Source organism: Pteropus alecto, unplaced genomic scaffold, assembly GCF_000325575.1.
Source record: "Pteropus alecto unplaced genomic scaffold, ASM32557v1 scaffold195, whole genome shotgun sequence".
Taxonomy (NCBI): Eukaryota; Metazoa; Chordata; class Mammalia; order Chiroptera; family Pteropodidae; genus Pteropus; species Pteropus alecto.
In genome coordinates this window covers 3,678,837-3,697,681 of record NW_006438073.1, presented here as the reverse complement: position 1 = coordinate 3,697,681, position 18,845 = coordinate 3,678,837, and the positions used below count along the sequence as shown (strand labels likewise).

The 18,845-nt window shown below is 54.9% G+C and overlaps 1 protein-coding gene across 1 annotated transcript in view; it reads right to left on the bottom strand.

Moving 5' to 3' along the window:
- The window catches only part of SYNJ2 (synaptojanin 2), a 114,855-nt gene that overhangs the window by 72,599 nt on the left and 23,411 nt on the right, over nucleotides 1-18,845 (bottom strand). Inside the window, exons 2-4 of the mRNA XM_025049053.1 lie at nucleotides 15,806-15,892; nucleotides 6,373-6,643; nucleotides 2,509-2,734 (exon numbers count right to left, since the gene is read on the bottom strand). Of these exons, the coding sequence (XP_024904821.1) occupies nucleotides 2,509-2,734; nucleotides 6,373-6,643; nucleotides 15,806-15,892 (584 nt within the window). The remainder of the gene's footprint in view (nucleotides 1-2,508; nucleotides 2,735-6,372; nucleotides 6,644-15,805; nucleotides 15,893-18,845) is intronic.

Sequence of the window (18,845 nt, the reverse complement as noted above, 5' to 3'; positions counted from 1 at the left end):
GTAGGAAGGAAATCACTGTGGGGTCACGTTGCTACCTCTTGGTCTCAGGCAGGGGCCATGCTTGCAGCTGCATGCTGTCTCTGGGGGCTAGCACATTTGGAGCGGATGGGGGCGGGGTTCTGGCTGCCTGTCAACTCGTCTGCTGCTCCTAAGATCCAGGTAAGGGTGAGGGCTTCATAGAGGAAGCAGCACCATCTGACCCGGAGCCCAGAGGAGGAAAAGGGAGGGAAAACAGGGAGGAGGACGGCCACAAAGGCTGCAGGAGCCAAGAAATACCTCCCCATTTCCGGTAAGGGAGGCAAGTGGAGGCCATTTAAACAGCATCAGGGTGTGGGCCCCAGGAACCAGAGGGACAGGCCATTTATATTTGTAAGGCCTTGCTGGGCTGCCTACAGGGTGTAAAAGGGGACAAGGACCCTATCTCCAAGCCCGAGTAAACTGGGCACACAGGAGTCAAGGGCAAGTCACCAGGCCTATGTCAGTGAAGTACCCAGAACAAAGACCTCACCCCTGGTCTGTAGGAAAACGAGAAAAGCAAAGACAATAGAGAGATTTTCATAAAGCTTCATGCGCTGCATTTGAACACAGGATTATGTCCTCGTTATGGATTGACTTGTGTCCCCCAAAAAGACGTGTTGAAGCCCTAACCCCCGGCCCTTTGGAATGCAGCCTTATTTGGGAACAGTCCGTGTAGATGTAATTAGTTAAGACGGGGTCACGCTGGAGTCGGGTGGGCCCTTAATCCAACATGACTGATGCACTTGTAAAAAGGGGACTCACATGGAGGAGGCGGCAGAAACCGGAGTGATGTTGCCACCACCTGGGCCACCGGGAGCTGGAAGGGGCAGGGAAGGGTCCTCCCCAGAGCCTTCAGAGGAAGCCTGGCCCTGCCATGCCTGGATTTTGGATTTCTGGCGTCCGGAACTAAGAGATTATAAACTTCGGTTTATAATCTGCTACAGCCACCCGAGGAAACTCCTCCCGCCCTCTTACGTTTTCCGAGCAAACGCCTGTCTTCCAATAGAGGACAGTAATGTGCAGTTGATTTTCCAACGACGTGCTTGATAAGATACAATAGATGAGACCTCAATTAAAAAAAAACAAAAAACGGGTTGAAATCCAAAAATCCAGGGAGCACCAAAGAGGGACCGTCGGCCTGAGCGCTGGACGGACAGCCAGGCGGAGGCGAAGCGGGCCTTGCTCCAGGGCCGCCCGGGGAAGCCCCTGGAATCGGGCTCAGTTACCAGGTCCCTGGCCTCTGGGAACTGGATTTGTACAAACAGGCTCTGTACCTTTGGCCCCTAGTTCCTGGCACAGCACCCGGCCCACATAATAAAGATTGGTTGAATTAACGAGGTGATTCAAAGGCTAACGACACGTGGATAAACTGGCATGGAAAGAGGTAATGAAGGTGGCGCATGAGAACAAAAGACAGTAATTTTCGATGTGCGGAGAAGAGCGAGAGAAACGCAAGCAGCCTCCGTCTGGGGGCCGCATTCTGTCATCTTTAACCAGATCTTTATTTACCTGCCTCGTCTGTACCCAGGAGAGCAGACAGCGTGAGAAGTCACAGGCAAGAAGCTGGCTTTGCTGCTCATCTTCAGGTCCCTGTTCCAACATCCTCCCACTCAGCGTCTGACCCAAGACGACCCGCCTGACCTTTGGGCATCTGAAAGCGGGTGGCGGCTCACACAGAGGAGGAGGCTCCCATCTGTGCTGAATTAAACTGGCTACAGTCCTTGTAGGAAACCCCTCTCGCAGCTGCAGCAAGGAGGGAATGCAAAGCCACATTGCCGCTAAACACACACAGGTGTTTGCAGCTCGATACCCACGGCCATACCGCACCTGTGCCTTTCACGGGGCTTTCCCTTCTTATAATTTATCCCACCTGTTAGTCTACACGGTGGCACTATCCACCAGATTGCAAGTTAGACAGAAGAAAGAAAAACAGTTGTAAGACAGCATCTCTGGGAATGAGAACAGAATTTAGAAAACAAATCAATGAGAGATTAAGCAGATGGTTATAGTCTGCAGCAGCTGAAAGCTGCTTAACACGCAGATTTCACGCCCAGGTGCTGAGATTTGCTTCTAGGATGAAGCCCTAGTTGCTTGAGAATGAAAAAGAACTGCTTCTTCTCTCTTCTTCCCATTACCCATCTACTTACTTTTGTCTTAAAAAGATTTTCAAACCCTATTGGTTCATCCCTCCTCAGATGCTCTCTGCATAACCGCCACCTTTCACGATCATGGCAAAAAGTCCTGCTTCTTTTGAGCTGCAAATACCTCAGGTAAGCAATATTTTTCCAGCATGATTAGTGAATCAAAAACGATCCACGCTCAAACCAGAGGCCACATTTGCAGGCAGAGCCGCGGTGACCAGTTCTGTTCTCCAGTTGGAGTAAGGAGCCATGCTCATCACAATGGCCTCGAATACCCCCAAAGAGAAACGCGTCTGCATGGCTGCATCCCCTCTGAACCACCGCGGGCCAGGCCTGCCTGGGCACTGACCTGCTCCGTCTCCACGAAGTTGGACACGTGGCCATCGTCGTTCACGCCGCGGGTGTGGAAGCGCGCGCCCGCGCGTGCGCAGCTGATGCGGGAGATGAGGCAGACCTTGGCCTGCTTGTGCGAGGCGTACACGGTGCGGATGGCCACCACCCCGCAGATGACCTTCAGCAGCCAGTCACAGCAGCTCACCTGGTGCTGCCTCAGGGGCACGTGCAACAGCTGGTTCCTGCAAAACAGAGCGCCACAGCGACTCAGGTCACCTCACACCCTCCGGGAAACTGCGCCCAAAGCAAGCAGCGAGGAAGCACCTGTGCGGGTAGCAGCCCGCTTAATAGGAGGCGCATGCGCACGGCGCCCACTGGGGACACGCAGGACGGGACACTCACGGGCTTCTGAGAGACCTCAAGCAAGGCCACCGAGACGCGCGCAGCAGCAAAGGGAAAGGAGACCTTTCCCAAAGCTACCCCCGTGTCAGTACCATTGCAGGCAAGCAAAGCGTGGGCTGTGAGCCCATCACGAGCCCATCACGAGCCTTCCCGGCAATTTCAGAGGAGCCCCACTTTAGATGCCCGCCTGGCCTCTACATTCGAAAATCAGAAACCCCATCAGTAAAATAATTAGCCATGTTTTGTAATTAAATAATAATAAAAATGATCATATTAAATACAGGCATGCTTAAATTATATAAATAGCCCATGAGATAAATTACAAAGCAATCCCAAATAAATAAGAAGAGAGGATGAGATAAAAATAAGACTTAAGGAAAGTGCCAGTACTTCCATACCTGGCGGATTGTTCTGGGCCTCTGGAGACCCCCGGTGACCAGCATAATGATGGGGATGAAGGCCAACATTTATCAAGTGCACCCAGCACCATTCTAAGTGCTTCAGGATGGATTAACTCACTTCGTCCTCGGAACGACGTTGTGTGACAGGTATTATCATTCATTCACCCATTGTGCAGATAAAGAAACTGAGGCACAGAGAACTGGACTGCACGCTCACCCTAGACCCGGAGCCTGGAAGTGGCAGCACGGACCTGGGAGCCTGTCTCTTCTCCCAGCCCGGCCGGCCCCGCGCCTCCCCTGGGGAAGACCCTACCTTGGCAGCTGCACCTGCCCGCGGCCCCACCCTCCTCTCATCTCCCACTCACTCAGCCTCTCAACATCCACAGCGGAGCAAGTGGCTACTCTGAGAAGGGAGGGGGCACGTGGACACCTGGACACCGTGGGCTGCTTCCGGCTCCCAGCAGTGCTGTTCTGAGGCCCCTACCTCGTTTCCAGGGAGGTGTAACCCTCAAGAGACTCCTTCCTGTAGAATACTAAGGATATCTAGATCAAATGCCCTAATTGTTTAAAAAAGGCAGCACTGGTCCTGCCCTGGAGCCTTCCTCAAAGATAGGCAGCTCTTAGGCCAGCCTCCTCGACTGTGAGCATGGCCACTTCCGCCTGGGCACTGAGGACCCCCCAGGGAGTGGCCACGTGGGACCTGCTTCTGAGCTCTCAGAGCCACAGCGCTTGTCCACATGAAGAAAGGACGATCATGAAGACTACAAAAACGTTATTTTCCTCTTCGGCATCACTCTTCAAACTTCAGATGATAAACTAGCTTTAGTAACGATTAAATTTGCACATGGCATCAAGGCAAAGACTCCAGACGATTCCAGCCACACAGCTAGGGCCACCACCAGGGGTCAGAAGAAGGCGCCTTTTGCCAAATGGACAACTCTGAATCAACCCTGTTGGCATCACACTTGCCCGACCCTCTGTGGGAGGATCACGCCCTCCGAGGAAGAGACCCAGTTCTAGAAAGGAAAACAGCTTTGAGTTTCCTTGCAGGCCTTGCTTGTACAGGGGAGCAATTATTGGTGGGGTCAGTGACCGGCCCGGAAAAAAATGACTTTACCCCGATGTACACTCTCCCTTATTCACCAGCCACGTTCAGTGGTGACCTCATCTGACACCAGATGTGGGCCTAGATCTAACATGTGGCACCCCCAATGGTGGGTTTAGACAATCAAGCCTGTGACCACTCAGCTGGCCTGACTTGATGTGGCTAGTTCTGTGGGTGCCGCCCTGAGCCCAAACACCACACCCAGCAGGCTGGCATTCTCCAGAGTCACCACCCCCCTCCCAACTCAAGACAGAGTCTGGTGTCCACTTGGGGCCTCCGAGGATCTGAGGCCCTCGCAGCCTCTGCTTGGTGAGTCTCTGCTTGGACTTCCTATTTTCTGTATGTCTCAAATCTCCAGCCACAGAGCTGAGAGGAGGAGGCCTGAGAAGGGCAATTACATAGGTGCTGGGGCACCCAGAGGTCCCAGGCCCCCCCCTCCAGCCCTACAGTGTTTCCAGGGAATGTCACAGCATCTGAATCTGGGACCTCTTGCCTCTGCTTGCCTGACAGTCCGGTTAGAAATGGACACCTAGCCTCAGCACAAAGCGTCCTCAGTCCCTACATTCTGCTGCCTTCAGGGGCACGTACACAGCTGGTCCCTGCAAAGTGGATCTAGGGATTCACAGAAACATGGTCCCCTGGACCTGGGACCCTGAGTAGGGTCCTCGAACCAGCAGCATTGGTATCGCCATCTTCACCTTGCTGGAAATGCCAAATCTTGGGCCCCAGCCCAGACCTGCTGCATCAGACCCGCTGTAACAAGATCAGCAAGAAAGTCACATGCGTTCTAAAGTTTGGGCACATTATTGCCCGAAAAACTGAAACCCAGAGAACCTGAAAGGATCTGGGGGTGGTCGCACTAGGACACACGGAGGGATTGGCGGAGGCCCCTTTCTCCAAGCGGAAGTCAGGCAGTTCCTTGGTGGGGTCCAAAGCACCCAGGAAAAAACATGTATCTGATGATGGGGACTCTGGCTTCCTATTTTTGGGCAAAGGGGGCAGGCACAAAGAAAGGGCATAAATGCACCTCGCCAATCCTGTCTTAGGGCTGGGAAACTGGTAGCCCCAAAGGCCGACACTGGAATTCTGAGAACGTCCGTTACATGAGGTCCACTGGGACAATTTCTGCAGCAGGATTTCATCATTTCTGCTTCTGACTCCCTCCCACACATCTCCTGGGGGGACAGCACCACCGATGACCCAGGCCTGGGCGCTAGTGTATGTTAACCACTGTCCTCCTTTCACAGGACTCGTGAGGGTCCTCACCTCCAGGGCTCGGGAAGGGAAACAGGTAATTTACATATGTATAGAGTCACCCACCTCGCTGTGTCCGTGAAGGAGCACCCACCTGCCCCTACACATACAGAAGCCCGGCCTCCTTTGTCTGGGCTTCAGGACATGTCTTAACATGTTACTGCACATCACCTTGTTAGGATGGGGACATTGCTGGGCTGGTTTGGGATCTGCATCCAGAATGCCTGGGTTCGACATCCCTCCCTTGTGGAAGCCTCAGACTCCTTATCTGTAAAATGGGAATAACAGACCCACCTCATAGAGACCTACAGGGAGGATGAGTTACTACCCGCGGAGAACTTAGAACAGTGCCTGGAACGCGGGTGGTGAGCGTCTGTCCGCCGAGCGCAGGCAGGATTGCTGGGCCGACGGCAGAAGCGCCAGCCCAGGCACACAGCAGCATCTGCTGGATGCGGCTCGCGCATGCTCTTTACCGATGGCCCAGATTTCCTCCCTGAAACCACGTGAGTCCACTTCGAACACTGTCCCTGACCCCAGGGGTGGGGAATGCGGGGTCAGTCTTCCCCTCACCGTGCGGGGAGCGAGCGGGCACAGATCCCAGCTCTCAGAGGTGACCCAGGCCCCTGGGGATGATGCAAAGTGATCAAGGACACAGATGCCAATCGGCACCTGCCTGCCGTGCGACCTGGGGGCAAGGGATATGGGGCCAGGGCCTCACCAAAAGAAGGAGTTCCCCCACTCATAGCTGTCATCGCCCTGCTTCTGCGCCCGGACGGTGAGGTCGAAGCGAGACCCGTCGTTGGGCCACGAGAAGTAGAAGACGCCCGAGTTGAGGACCTTCCTCAGGGCCGCGAGGCGGTCCTCCTCCTTGGCCCCTTCCTGGAGCGGGTAAAAGTCGATGGCGGTGATTTTGTAGATTTCGGCCTCTGGAATTCTGCCCACAGAAGTGCAGCCTGTCACCAAAACCAGGAAGCTCAGGGACGCGCCACCTGGAACGATAATCAGACAGAGGGGCTTAGGATCGCCGTGGGCCACGCACTGCAGGGCAGCTGTGGTCGCGAGGGGCCCAAACAGCCCAGTTTCTGCTGCAGCTGTGTGACTTCCTGTTGGCTCCTGTACCTCCCCTGGCACCTCGCATTCCTAATCTCAGCGTCTCGGGGAGCCGCCCTGCCACCGGAGCCCGCAGCCTAGCGTCCTGGTTCTGAGCTTGGCCCACCGGAGCCCGCAGCCTAGCGTCCTGGTTCTGAGCTTGGCCCAGGAGCAGGAGCGCCACCCGAGAGCTTGTCAGAACTGCGAATTCTCGGCCCAATCGGACCTCTGGGCGAGGGCTGGCCACCCGGGCTTTAACAAGCCGCAGGTGATCCTGCTGCCTGCCAGAGCCAAGTCTGACAGTTGCTGGCCTGGAGTCTCCCCAGCCCCCTACTTCTCCCCATATCTGCCACCCAGAGCCTCTCAGACCCACCCTCCCCAGGAATCCTCAGGCGCCTGGCTCAGGGCCTCCAGACTAAAGACGGTCCTCCAAGCTGTCATGGCTGCCCTCCTAAACCCACCTGACGACAGACCCCGCTCCACTTAAATCCTTCTGTGGCTCCCACTTTCCCTAGGACTGAAATGGAAACTCCTCGCCATGTTCGGACACCCGGGGTCCAGCAGCTCTCCCGGGCTGTGCTCTGCAGCTCCTCAAACGTGTCATATACCCTCACACCCCTGGGCCTTAAGGCATTGCCTCTGCCCGGGGCACCCCCCTACCGTCTGCCCAACAAGGTCTCCCACAAGCCCTCCCTACCCCACTCACCTTCCCCGCCTCCACCCTCTGCAGTGGCCCAGCCCTCCCACATGCTGGTCAGGACCTTCCTGCCTGCCCCCCTTACCAGGAGCACTCCGCCCTTTGGGGTCAGCTCAGCAGCACCTCCTCCAAGGAGCCTTTCCTGCCTTTCGTCCCTTCTCCGTGCCAGCGGCATCCGTTAGCCCTTGTCACAGGCAGAGCTAACACCCCCCTTCCCGACCTGCATCCCCAGAAGACTGGGGGTTCCTTGGGGGCAGTGCTCTGTTTCAATGTTATGCCCCAGCACTGCACATGGCAAGAGTTTGAGGAATTCTTCCTAAACAAGCCCACGGGAGAGCAGCTCAAGCCTCCTGCCCCCGTGAAAGGCTCCAAAGCACCGCTGGCTCTGTGCCCGGAGGAGACGCCCCTTCCGGGGACTCCATCCATGGCCGCTCTCTCTTCTGCATCCCTGGCCTCCCGCAAAGCCCCTGGCTCGCAAAGGTGCCGCGTCAGCAAGGCGCACGGCAGTGCTCTGCTCTGGGGACGGTGGGGACGGCACCCCTCTTCCTCTGCTTCAGGAGACGGCCCAAGACTGACTGGGCTTTAGGGGCGGGTGTGGTTCTGGTCCACATGCCACTCCTTTCCAATAGTCCCCCAAAGACCCACTCCAGACGGTCAGTGGTCAGTACCTGCTGCAATGCAGTCTACACTCCTGTATCTCTCGACGCTCGGATAAAAGACCCCTAAAAAGGCCGAGTCCAGCAGTACCACCCACTCCGGGCGACTCCCCCTCACACCAAACAGGAAGGAGAATGGTGCGTGGGGCCAGGTAATGCCTGGTTTTTATGAAAGATCCCTTCATTCAACAAGTAAGTCAGCACGCATACCACGCCTGCTGGGTGGAGGGAGAGGGGAATGTCCAGTCCCCTCACTGGCTCATACCCCACCTCTGCCGTCAGATTACCAAGGAATCGTTTTAAAACCACTTAAGAACGAGGCCGTAGATGGTGACAGGTGTCAGGGGCTGAGTTTCTTAAGTGGGACAGCTGTCATTTCCGGAAGACAGATGGGGTTCATGTGGGGTTGAGGTCCTCATATTAGAGCCTCACAAATGCCACAGCCTGTGCCCGGACATCAGACGGGCTCGGCGTGGGGAGAAGCAGACTCCAGGTCAGACCCCTTGGAGCTCAGCCGTGAGCCCCAGATAAGACTCTGTGGGGAGCGGGTTCAAGGAGAGGCATGGAAAATTTTACTTCCCTCTCCCCATCGGAGACGTGAAGCTGATTCCTAGCACCACTTCCTCACAGCTCTGCGTGGGGGGACCACATCCCTGGCAAGAGTCCCAGGTTGCTGTGAAGGCAGCAGGCACTTCCTGTGCAGGGCGGGCCGGTGGGGGGCGGGGGGAGGCTGGGGATGGGCGTGCTGCAAGCAGGTGTGAAAAGGCTCTTAAAATAAACGAGAACAAATGGACGGCCGCCGCCACGGAGAATTCGGCCTCCTGAGTCTTGGGACAAGGGGCTTAGGAGGAGTGCGAGCGAATGAGTCACTGTGTCGGCCGCAGAACCTGGTGCTTTAATGACAGCTGATTCTCAGGGTGGAGCTTGCCCTGTGCCAGGCACCAGTCCACAAACTTCCTCCCGGCGACCCCTCGGGGGAGGTGCCATTTTTGCCATATTTTATCAAAAAGGAGACAGGGGCACAGAGAGGTTAAGTAGCCTGCTGGAGGTGACACGGGGGTACAGGGGCTGGGACTCGGAGCCTGGGCAGGTGGTCACACCAGGGCAGGTTCCAGGCCCGGCGCCCTTAACTAGACCCTTGCAGAAGGATCGCCATTTCACACATGAGGGACCGTCTGCCAGGGAAGCTGACTCGCCTGCCCAAGCCCACGGCTTGTCCGCACGGGACCCAAGACACCAGCATGGGTGCCACCTAGGCCCGGGCTCCGTCTAGCCCTCGGGTCTTCAATCGCTTCAGCTTGTGGTCTCTCTAAGAGCTTGGCTGATCAAGGGACCTCTTGCTCGTTTTTAAATCGACACCAAATGTTTTCATCATTAGTTTAAACGGCTGTAATATATTTCCCAGCATATGCTCAATATTGACATGTAAAAATAAAACTGTCGTAGGCCTCTTTACCAGCCTCTGATGGAATCCAGACCGTGACGCGATACTCATCACCATCTATTATTTAAAGGGACATGCAAACAAGTTCTTCTTCAACACATGGGATTTTCACTCTTACTCCATTACACTTTCTCCCCAGAATCTCATCCCGACATAACACTTCGTGCTCCCATGTCCTGTGCTGATCACCCTGGCCGTATTGTGCAGCCGTTTGATCCTCAAGGCCAAAGAGTTCACGAAGAGCTTGTTCTGGTTTGATTTTGAGTACACCATCAGCCAAATGATGTAAACAAAACATTTTGCTAAATAATCATTTAACATATACAAAAGATGTGTTGGAAAAGCATCTCAATGAGGCAGACGGGATTTCTAGTTCATATATCCTTGGATAAATATTATCTCTTGATAGAATAACACTAGATTCCGTATCCATCCTAGCTCTGTTTTTCATTTCGATGGATGTAAACACTAAGAAAACGTGTTCACATCAATAAATCTATGGGCCTGGAAAAAGCTTCATTATAGCAACGTCAGTCAATTCTTCAAAGTCCTTCGGTTACTGGCTAAAAAAGTTAACAATGATCTGTAAACGAAATCACTGTTCACGCTGTCAGCCGCTACCCTCGTTAAGTTCTTCGGTTTGCGGAAAGCAGACAATGGGCCATCACCTGACTTGTATACAGATTTGTTACTGAGTCATTAAGGTGAGTGACTTCCTCAGCACTACTCACGACTACGTTTTGAACTGTCCCCGTGTCTGACCTCCTAGAGGTATTCACTCCCTGAGGCAAAGCAAGACACTACATGGGAGGAGACGGGAGAGAGGTGGCTGTGGACAGAACAGAGAGGTGAGGGGCCGGCTTCTCACAGGCACATTCTTAGGCGAACCAGTGATGGGGAGAAGCTGGGTACCGGGCGTGGTTTTCCTCGGAACAAACCATGTCTGTGAGCTGTGCTCAGCTTCCCCCGTGACTCCAGAACTGCCGCAACCCCTCCAAAGGCAGCCCCTCCAAAGGCAGCCCCCCACCGCCCCGGCCCTGTCAGCCGAGCAGGTGGCTCCCTGTTACCCCACTGACGGTGAGACTCTGTCAACAGCCTTGCGTGCTCTCCACGTGCTATAGCTTTGGAGGAAAGGGGCCAGGTCTGAGCCTAGCACCAGCCTGCTGGGAGGTCACTGCCCCCCTGGCCCACCTGTCGGGGTGGTACTGGCCTGTGGCCCCCACAGGGGTGTCTCTAGGGGATAAAGGTGAGGCCGGTGGGACTCGCCTGCCCAAGTGTGTGAGAAGTGTCCTCTGAGGTTCACCTTGAACGCGGGACCGAGGCTTTGTTTTTAGTGAGGCAGGATCAGTTTCTCACAGCCAAGAAGTGAACTGGGCCTGGGGCGCTGCTCGGAAGTCGTTAGTGGAGGTGGCGTGCAGGGGCCTGAAACCAGAAAGCTCTGGTGGCAAGGTGGAGACAGGCCCAGACCTGCCTTGGCCTTGGGAGACGGGGCCGGGGCTCTGCAGCTGCCAGCAGCCTGCGGGGCCTGGGGCGAGTCTCCTGCCCTGCCTGGGCCTCAGCGGGGGGTGCGCCAGCCATCTCCATGTCCCTTCCAGCTCACACGCTCTGTTCCAGGGCTCTGGCCAAAGCAAGATGATGCCCAGGTCAGAGACTGCTGGCCAGCGTCAGGTGAGGTGGCAGGGAGGCAGGCAAAGGGTCACGGGCCAACGCACACACCAGAACCAGAAGGGGATGTATGCACACCCACACACTCTCTCTCACACGCACGCTCACGCACACACACGTGCACACACGCACGCACATGCGCACCTCCAGAGGGCTGGAGGCTCACAGTCCAGACGACTCTGCCTGCAGCCTGAACCGGACGGTGGGGAACGGAGAGCTGCTTCTCGCTGTCTAGTGTTTGATGGGCGCAGAGTTTGGGAAGATGAAAAGTTCTGGAGAAGGCTGGCTGCACAACAGTCAATGTCCTTCCTGCCTCTGAACCGCACACTTAGAACCGGTTTCGATGGTAAATCTGGTTTTCTGTACACTTTGCCACGACTGAACAACAACGCTCCGAAACCTCAGTGTCACCTTGAAAGTTCTTTCCCTCCAGAAGCCGTCTTTGAAACTCGCCTCCCGGCCAGGGTGGCCCCATAGCCCTGAGCTCTGCAGTGACGGACCCCCGGGCCGTGTCTTATCTTGCTCTGGCATCTGGCTGGGAGGGGCTGGCATTGGGATCGCGGTGAATCATGGCAGACACAATGCTGTCTACTCAGGGACAATGCTAGGCCTGCGCTCACTGCGGCCCCTGCTTCTCCTGGTCCGGCTTTCTCCGTGTTTGCTCAGGCTCTGAGTTCTCCCCCCAGCTAGGTTCCTACCTGTCTCAGCCTGGGCTGCTGTCTCATCTCCCCTCCCACTTGCACAGGACACTCTCACACTTAAGTCTGTGCACAAAGGACTTAGGAATGCTGGGCGTTCGCACTGGGGAGTGGCGAGTTTGGCCAGACGATCCCTGAGCACCCCCTGCGCCCCCCACTGACGAGCTCAGAATTCTCTTCCCCCGTGACACCGTGTCAAGTCTCTCTTCACCCTCCCCTTGCAGAAGAGCAGAGCGCACAGGCTGTGGGGTGCTGGCCGCTCACCTCTGCTCACGAGAGCCAGCTGTGTGCTTTTCCCAGCTCTGCAATGGCACCCTGAGGTCAGCCGGGGTCGGCATATTTACACCACTACATATCAGGGCCTTTTCCGCCCCCACCAGAGAGCTGGATGTCAAATATTTGCCAGCACAGCACTGGGTATAGGTATTAAATAAATTATTTAAGACCGATGACGGCCATTTCAAGACTTGCTAGAGACACTGCATACCCTGGATCTCAGAAGACTGTCAAACTTCCCTGTCCAGAGACTTCTCATTCTAAAGTGATGGCCCACGGAGGTCAGCCCTCAGCCACCTGTGCGGGAGAACGGCCTGCCGGGAGCCAACAGCGTGCAGGCCCTCAGCCTGCGCCCTTTACCCCACACCCAGCTCTCCTAGAGGGACCCTCTGCAGGGGCCCCCTCCCCCTTCCCCTCAGGACCCACGTTCATTCCCTCATGTAATTCTCTTAAGAACTATGTAAGATCGACATGAGGCGGTTTTCCTGGTGTTTCAGGTGGGAAAACGGCCCTAGAGAAATGAAATGAACGCAGAAGGCCAGTCTGCTGTGGGGCTGGAGCTAGAACCTTGTGGGGCTGGCTGTCTAGGGGAAAGCGTTCAGGGCTGCCACGCGCAGCTTCTCAGGCTGTGCACTGCACGACTCCAGGAGACGCAATTTATTAGAGACCTCAATTTATTCAACTCCTGAGGCTATGAAACAGGGAAGCCTTGAGAGATTAGGTTAAAAGCAAGTTAAATCCCTATAATCATTGGGATAAATTCTTCTTACTGCTATACTCTCATTTCCTATGCTCTGTATTGTGTAGTTATTGGGAAGCCCAACTCCCCTGCTAATTGTGGGGGCTCTACCCGCCTTCTGCTGGCATTTCCGGGAGGAAGGGGAGAATTTGAGCTTTCAGTGAAAACTTAGGAACCTGAGATAAAGCTTTTATGCAATGTTTGTGCATGTTTCTTAATTTCTAATATAACAGGTTATTTTCACTTCTGTAGACTGAAATGGAACAATTTGCCCCAAGTTGAGGCTGAAGAGGTCTCAGAGACCCTCAACCTTAAAAAGGCAAAAGAGAGGCCCACCCCCACTCAGGGGGGTCATTTTGGGAGTGACCTGAAGTTGGAATATGCTCCTCAGCAGGTGGGGAAAAAAAAAAAAAAACCCACAAAGAAAACAGATCCTAGTTCTAAGCCGGGGACTTGCAGTGGGAAAAGAAAATCGAGTTAAAGTCAAACACTTCTCATTTTAACCAAAGGGGATTTGAAAAAGGTGTTTATAAGGCCGAATCCTTCCATCCTTCAGATACTCCAGGGCACTTCCGGAAATGGGTTGAAAAGGCCGAATCATCCTGACATTCTGAAAGTCAAACTCACCCTCACTACACTCAGAGAGCCTTTTGCAGCCCACCCTGGAGGGTGACTCTGGCCAGTAGGCAGGGGGTATTCAGAGGACATCAGATATGGGGTCTGGTGACCTGCTGGCCCTCTAGACCAGGGCACGGCCCTCCCTGGGTGGTTCTGCATGGGCACCAGAGGCTGTGCTTGCTCGATCCTCAGAGGAGGGCCGGCCGGTGGGCACTGGATGCAGGAAGCAGGGAGGGCCCTGCCTAGGGCAGCTGCAGGAGTTGGTCACTTGTCCACATACTCCCTGCCCTGGCCCCTGGGCCAGGCTCCCCACAGACACCCTGCTTGCTGACAACATTTCTTGGGGGGCTGCCACTCTTCCCATCCTGTAGCTGACCTCAGATCACAGCCCAGGAAAAAAAATGCTTTTCCTTAGGAGGTGAGGGAAGGCACTGCTCTTCCTGTCCCCAGAGGCTCAGTCTTTCTGCCCCTTTAGGAAAAGAGTGGCCTGGAAGATGAAAGCAGCGCCCCCCCGCCCCGGTGTCAGAAGGGAAGAGTTTAAAACCTGGGTCGCACTTGAGAACTGCCGGACCTTGGGCAAGCTTCGGCACTGCACTGAATCCGGGAGACCCTCAGATGTGAAATGGATCATTCATTTATGTATGAGAAAAAAGTAACTGTAAGCTGCCAACAACTGTAACACATCCTGAGTGCCTGGAGGTTACAATGTAAAAAAATAGCATGCGTCACAGAATAGATGGGACACTGCGCGTAGGCTTTCTGAGCTTCTCTTTTTGTCCACAAAGGACAGCAACAGTACCTAACAGGCTGCTGAGAGAGCTGAGCTGATCGGTCATGACACTTAGACATCCCCTAGCCCAGAGCAAGCACGATGGAAGCTTAGCTGTCATCTTCACATCATCACCACTGAGGCAAGGGCCACGGGAATTTTTTTGTGACCTCAGAAAGATCACTGTAGGGGGAAAATATGGCAAGCAGCACATTTTCATGGAAAGAAGCAAGCGTTTGGAGGCAGCTAGACCCAGGTTTCGGTCCTGGCTGAGCTTCTTACTTTAGGGAAGCTACTTTAACCCCGTGAGCCTGATTCCTTTACGGTGAATGCGGATGAAGATACATTATCACACTGGCTTATTTGTAGGATTAAGTAATGACTATCTAGTCCTTGGCACACAACAGACAATTAATAAATGCATTTTGTCATGTGGGTACTGAGTGCTTTTCCTAAACACTGTTTGGAAATGATCAATGTCATCATCATCATCATAGTTCAAGAAAAATCATCCCATAAAACAAAAGACCCAGAAAAGTAATGGCAAACAGTGCTATGCTGTAGGCTTGAAATGTCCTCTATCCATGAAAACAGCTTCTGAGGGAGACGTGGAGACGAAGGTGCTTGGTTTGGGAAAGCCACCACGTTTGAATCTGCTCAACTCACAGCCGTTCCCTTTTTGACCCAGCGGGACCGAGAATCAGGAATGTCAACCATGCTCTGGTCTTGGCCCCATAAGTCATCGATGACCCCGGGTGGGGCCAACACAAACGGGGCAGCTGAGACAGAAGGAAGGACATAGTGGCTGCAGACCCAGGAGTGCACGGGGGCTCCCGTGAGGTCCGGGAGTGCAGAGGTGACTCGGTGGCCCCATGGGGCAGCTGCGATCTCAACTGGGCTGACCACTCAGCCCCTCAAGTCTCATACTGAGCAAGGATGCCCACTTTTCCCCATAAGCTCTTTGCCCTTTCAAGTCAGACCGCATGGCCCATTTTGTGAACACAATTTCCTTTCATCTCGCTCACACCTACCCACACCCCTCCACCCCATATCTGACGCTCAGGTCCTCGAGGCTTTTTCTCTCCTTGCCAACACCGCTAGGTCCCTGCACCTCTCCCTCCAGACACACCCAGCCTGTCTAGGGGCTTTGGGACCCCTGGCACCCACCTCTTCTAGAGTACAACTCCCTTGTAAACAACAAACAACCCCCTAAGCAGAGCCCCGCCTCCCCCACTGCAAAAACTCAGGTCCTGGTGAGCAAATAATGAAGGTGAGCTCTCTCCACCAAGGCCGGGAGTGGCACAGACAGGTGAGAACCGGGCTTCACTCACCTTGACCTCCCAGTATGAGGTGCAAGCGCAGCAAAATAAACATTTTAAAAGATCGTAAGGGCTAAAATAAAACATCTAAATCTAGCAGTCTTTCCAAACAAATGCAGGAGCAGCTCTGCCCAGCTGATAGGCGCCTGACAGCTGCGGCTCTGTGGGGAGGGACACTCACCGGATTTCACCCTGAGCTCCCCCAAGCAGCCATAGGCATCGGTGAGCTTTCCATACTGGCCTCTAATGACCTCCTTCTCCTCCGGAGCTGGGGAAGAAACACATCACAGACATCAGCTGAGTCTCCCGTTGGAGTTCACTCGCCGCAGCCTTCCAGTCGGCTCCCCACCCACTCGAAAAAGAAAACGCAGCGACAATAGCTCGGCCCCCAGTCATGGGTGTGGAGGTTTCACCATCAGCGAATCACCAAGCAGCAGATTCAAACCTCCCCACGAAAACCTTGTTCTCCGGAAGCGCCCACAGCTTCCTGGGGGCTGGCCAGAGGCGCTGGGTTTGAGCCTGGAGCAGGTGCCTTGGGCCTGGCCCTGTCACTCTCCACATGCTCAGAAACAGGAGTGAGTCATCGTTGCCAGCTGGGGAGGGCCTTCCTTCCTGAGTGTTGTCCACTGGAGGCTTCCTTGTGCAAGTGCCCACCACCCCTCCCCCAGGGACCTGCTAGCAGGAGGCTGGGTTCCTGGGTGCCCCAGGTCTGCGTGCAGTGAACCCGAAGGCAAACTGCAGGAGCAGAGGGTTTCACTGGGTGTCAGCAGGACTGTGTTCCTTTTGGAAGCTCCGGGAGAGAATCTGTTTCCCGGCCTTTTCCAGCTTCTAGAGGCTTCTGTGGCCCCTGCCCCGCTGGCCCCTCATCAAAGCCGGCAGTCGGGTCACTCTGCTCTGCTCCAGCCTTCACTTCTCACCCTCTGCCCCGCTCCCGCCTCCCTCTCCCATCTCGTAAGGACTCTTGTGAATAGGCCCGGCCCACCCAGATCACTCAGGATGACCTCCACGTCCCAAGGCCCTGAACTCAATCACAGCTGCAAAGCCCCTTTCTCCCCGTAAGGGAACGTTAACAGGAACTGGGGATTAGGAGGTGGATGTCCCAGGGACCCACAGACGGGTACGACCCACTTCCACGAGCCCACAGCTCGGAGGACGGAAGATGAGGGGGATGAGCCATCCTCTCTGGTCCTCGCATCTGCTCCCGGAGAGATGAACCGCATCCTCTGCCCAGAGGCGATGCCAAGCCCACCGACTAGGGCCCTCCCTGTGTTATGGGTCTATGAAGTCCTCCTGGAAATGGATCTGCTCCCTGCACGAGGACAAATCCAACCTCACAGGTGGACACGAACATCACTCCTGCAGGCATCACTCCGTCCACAGCTGCTGCGGCGGGCAGAGCCAGGAGTGGCAGACAGGCCTCAGTTCAGTGGGCAAATGCAAGAGAATAATCTTGATACAAAAAATATATATATAATTCAATCCTCAGAGCTTTACAGAGATGTCTAACGGAACCCTGAAGCCTCAGCTCCATCTGGTTCCCGGCTTATTAACCATACAGCAAGGCCTTCTTCATACGTCATTCACATCTGTGAATGATCCTGAGAAGCAGAACAACAGGAGGAGACGTGTTCAAGTCCACACTTCAGAGGTGGGGACGTGGCCACGAGGAGAAGCTGTGGAAACAGACGGGTCCGCTGTCCTGCTGGATCGCAGGTGACAAGGGCGCGCACCGCATCGCCCCGTCAGAGGGAAAATCAAACAAACACAAACTAAAAAAAAACAACAACACTTTTCAGCTTCATACCTTAAAAATGAATGAGCACCACACCACAGGGCCACCTGGTCCCCGCCAAGTCCTCTAAACTGTTGACTCCATAATATGAACACCTCCCCACCTGCCTCTACGGTGACAACTCACATGGAGGTGTGACCCTCGAGGGTGTGACCATCTTGTGAGACATTGTTTTTCCACCACAAACAGACTAACTGAAAACAAACCAGGTGACTGAAAACAGCAAGGTCTATCAGCTCACAGTTCTGGAAGCTTCTGCGTCTGAAAGCAAGGTGTGAAGGGCCAGGCTCTCGGCCTCCCGCCTCCTGCCCGATCCTCGGCTTCCGGCTGCACCACCCCAGCCTCTGCCTTGTCTGTGTGTGTCCGTGTCTGTCCCCTCTTCTTATAAGGACACCTGTCATATGGGATTTGGGGCCCACCCTACTCCAACGGGACCTCATCTTGACTTAACTAATGACATCTGCAGTGACCCTATTTCCGACCAAGGTCACATTCTGAGGTCCTGGGGCTTGGGACTCCAACGTGGCATTTGGAGGGACACATCTGAGCCCATAACACTTGTGAATCTTTTCATGGGCTGAGCCAGTCCCTGCAAAGCATCTCTTCAATAAGCTCATTTTTTTTTCCTCAGTGTCTTCCCCTCCCAGGCTCCTCCGACCCACCCTGTGATGTGGGGCTCCCTCGGTCCCCTCGATCCCCCTCCACACTCCCAGAGCCTGGCCAAACAACTCGCTTGCCCTAAAGAGATGCATTTCCTCACTTAGGTTCGAAGAAATCCACTTTACTCGTCAAAAGAGAGCTCCCAGATCAAATGTCTACAAGCGTCAGGCAGGCAACAAGAGAATGAGGCGCTGGACGGGGCTGTGGGGGACCAGAGGGCATGCACCCCTCTAACAGGAGCAGCCGGTCAGCTCCAGCCAGCAGCCCTAAGGCGGACATGCCAGCCTAGCACCAGCGGGTCTCCGGCTTTTCGAGAGAAATAGGACGGTCCTGATTTTTCAGATTTGACAGTCGATCCAAATGTATTTTAAGCAGTGTGTAGGCGGAACACACACCTCTGCAGGTTGTCTCTGGCCCGCCCGCTTGCAACTTCCGTCCTTCCCTCCTTGATGCCTCGACAATAGAACATGCCTGTCTTCTACATTTCTGCTGAACTTCCTGGAGGTTTCTGCCTGCGCGAATGTTTTTGCTTCCTCTCCCACTGGCCACGAACGTCCAGCCCGCTAAGGAAAGTCCTCGCCTCCGCTCTCCCGCCCTCTTCTTCGCCTCCCCAGGAGGCAGCCATGCGGTCAGTGAGCGCGCATCTGAGAGCCGGCGGGGACCGGCCCTGAGCGAGGCACAGGGACCCAGCAGTGAACCAGACAACCGCCCGAGGCGGGCCCTGGGCAGTGGCAAGGAAGGCATACGTGTCACGAATAGATGAGTGATG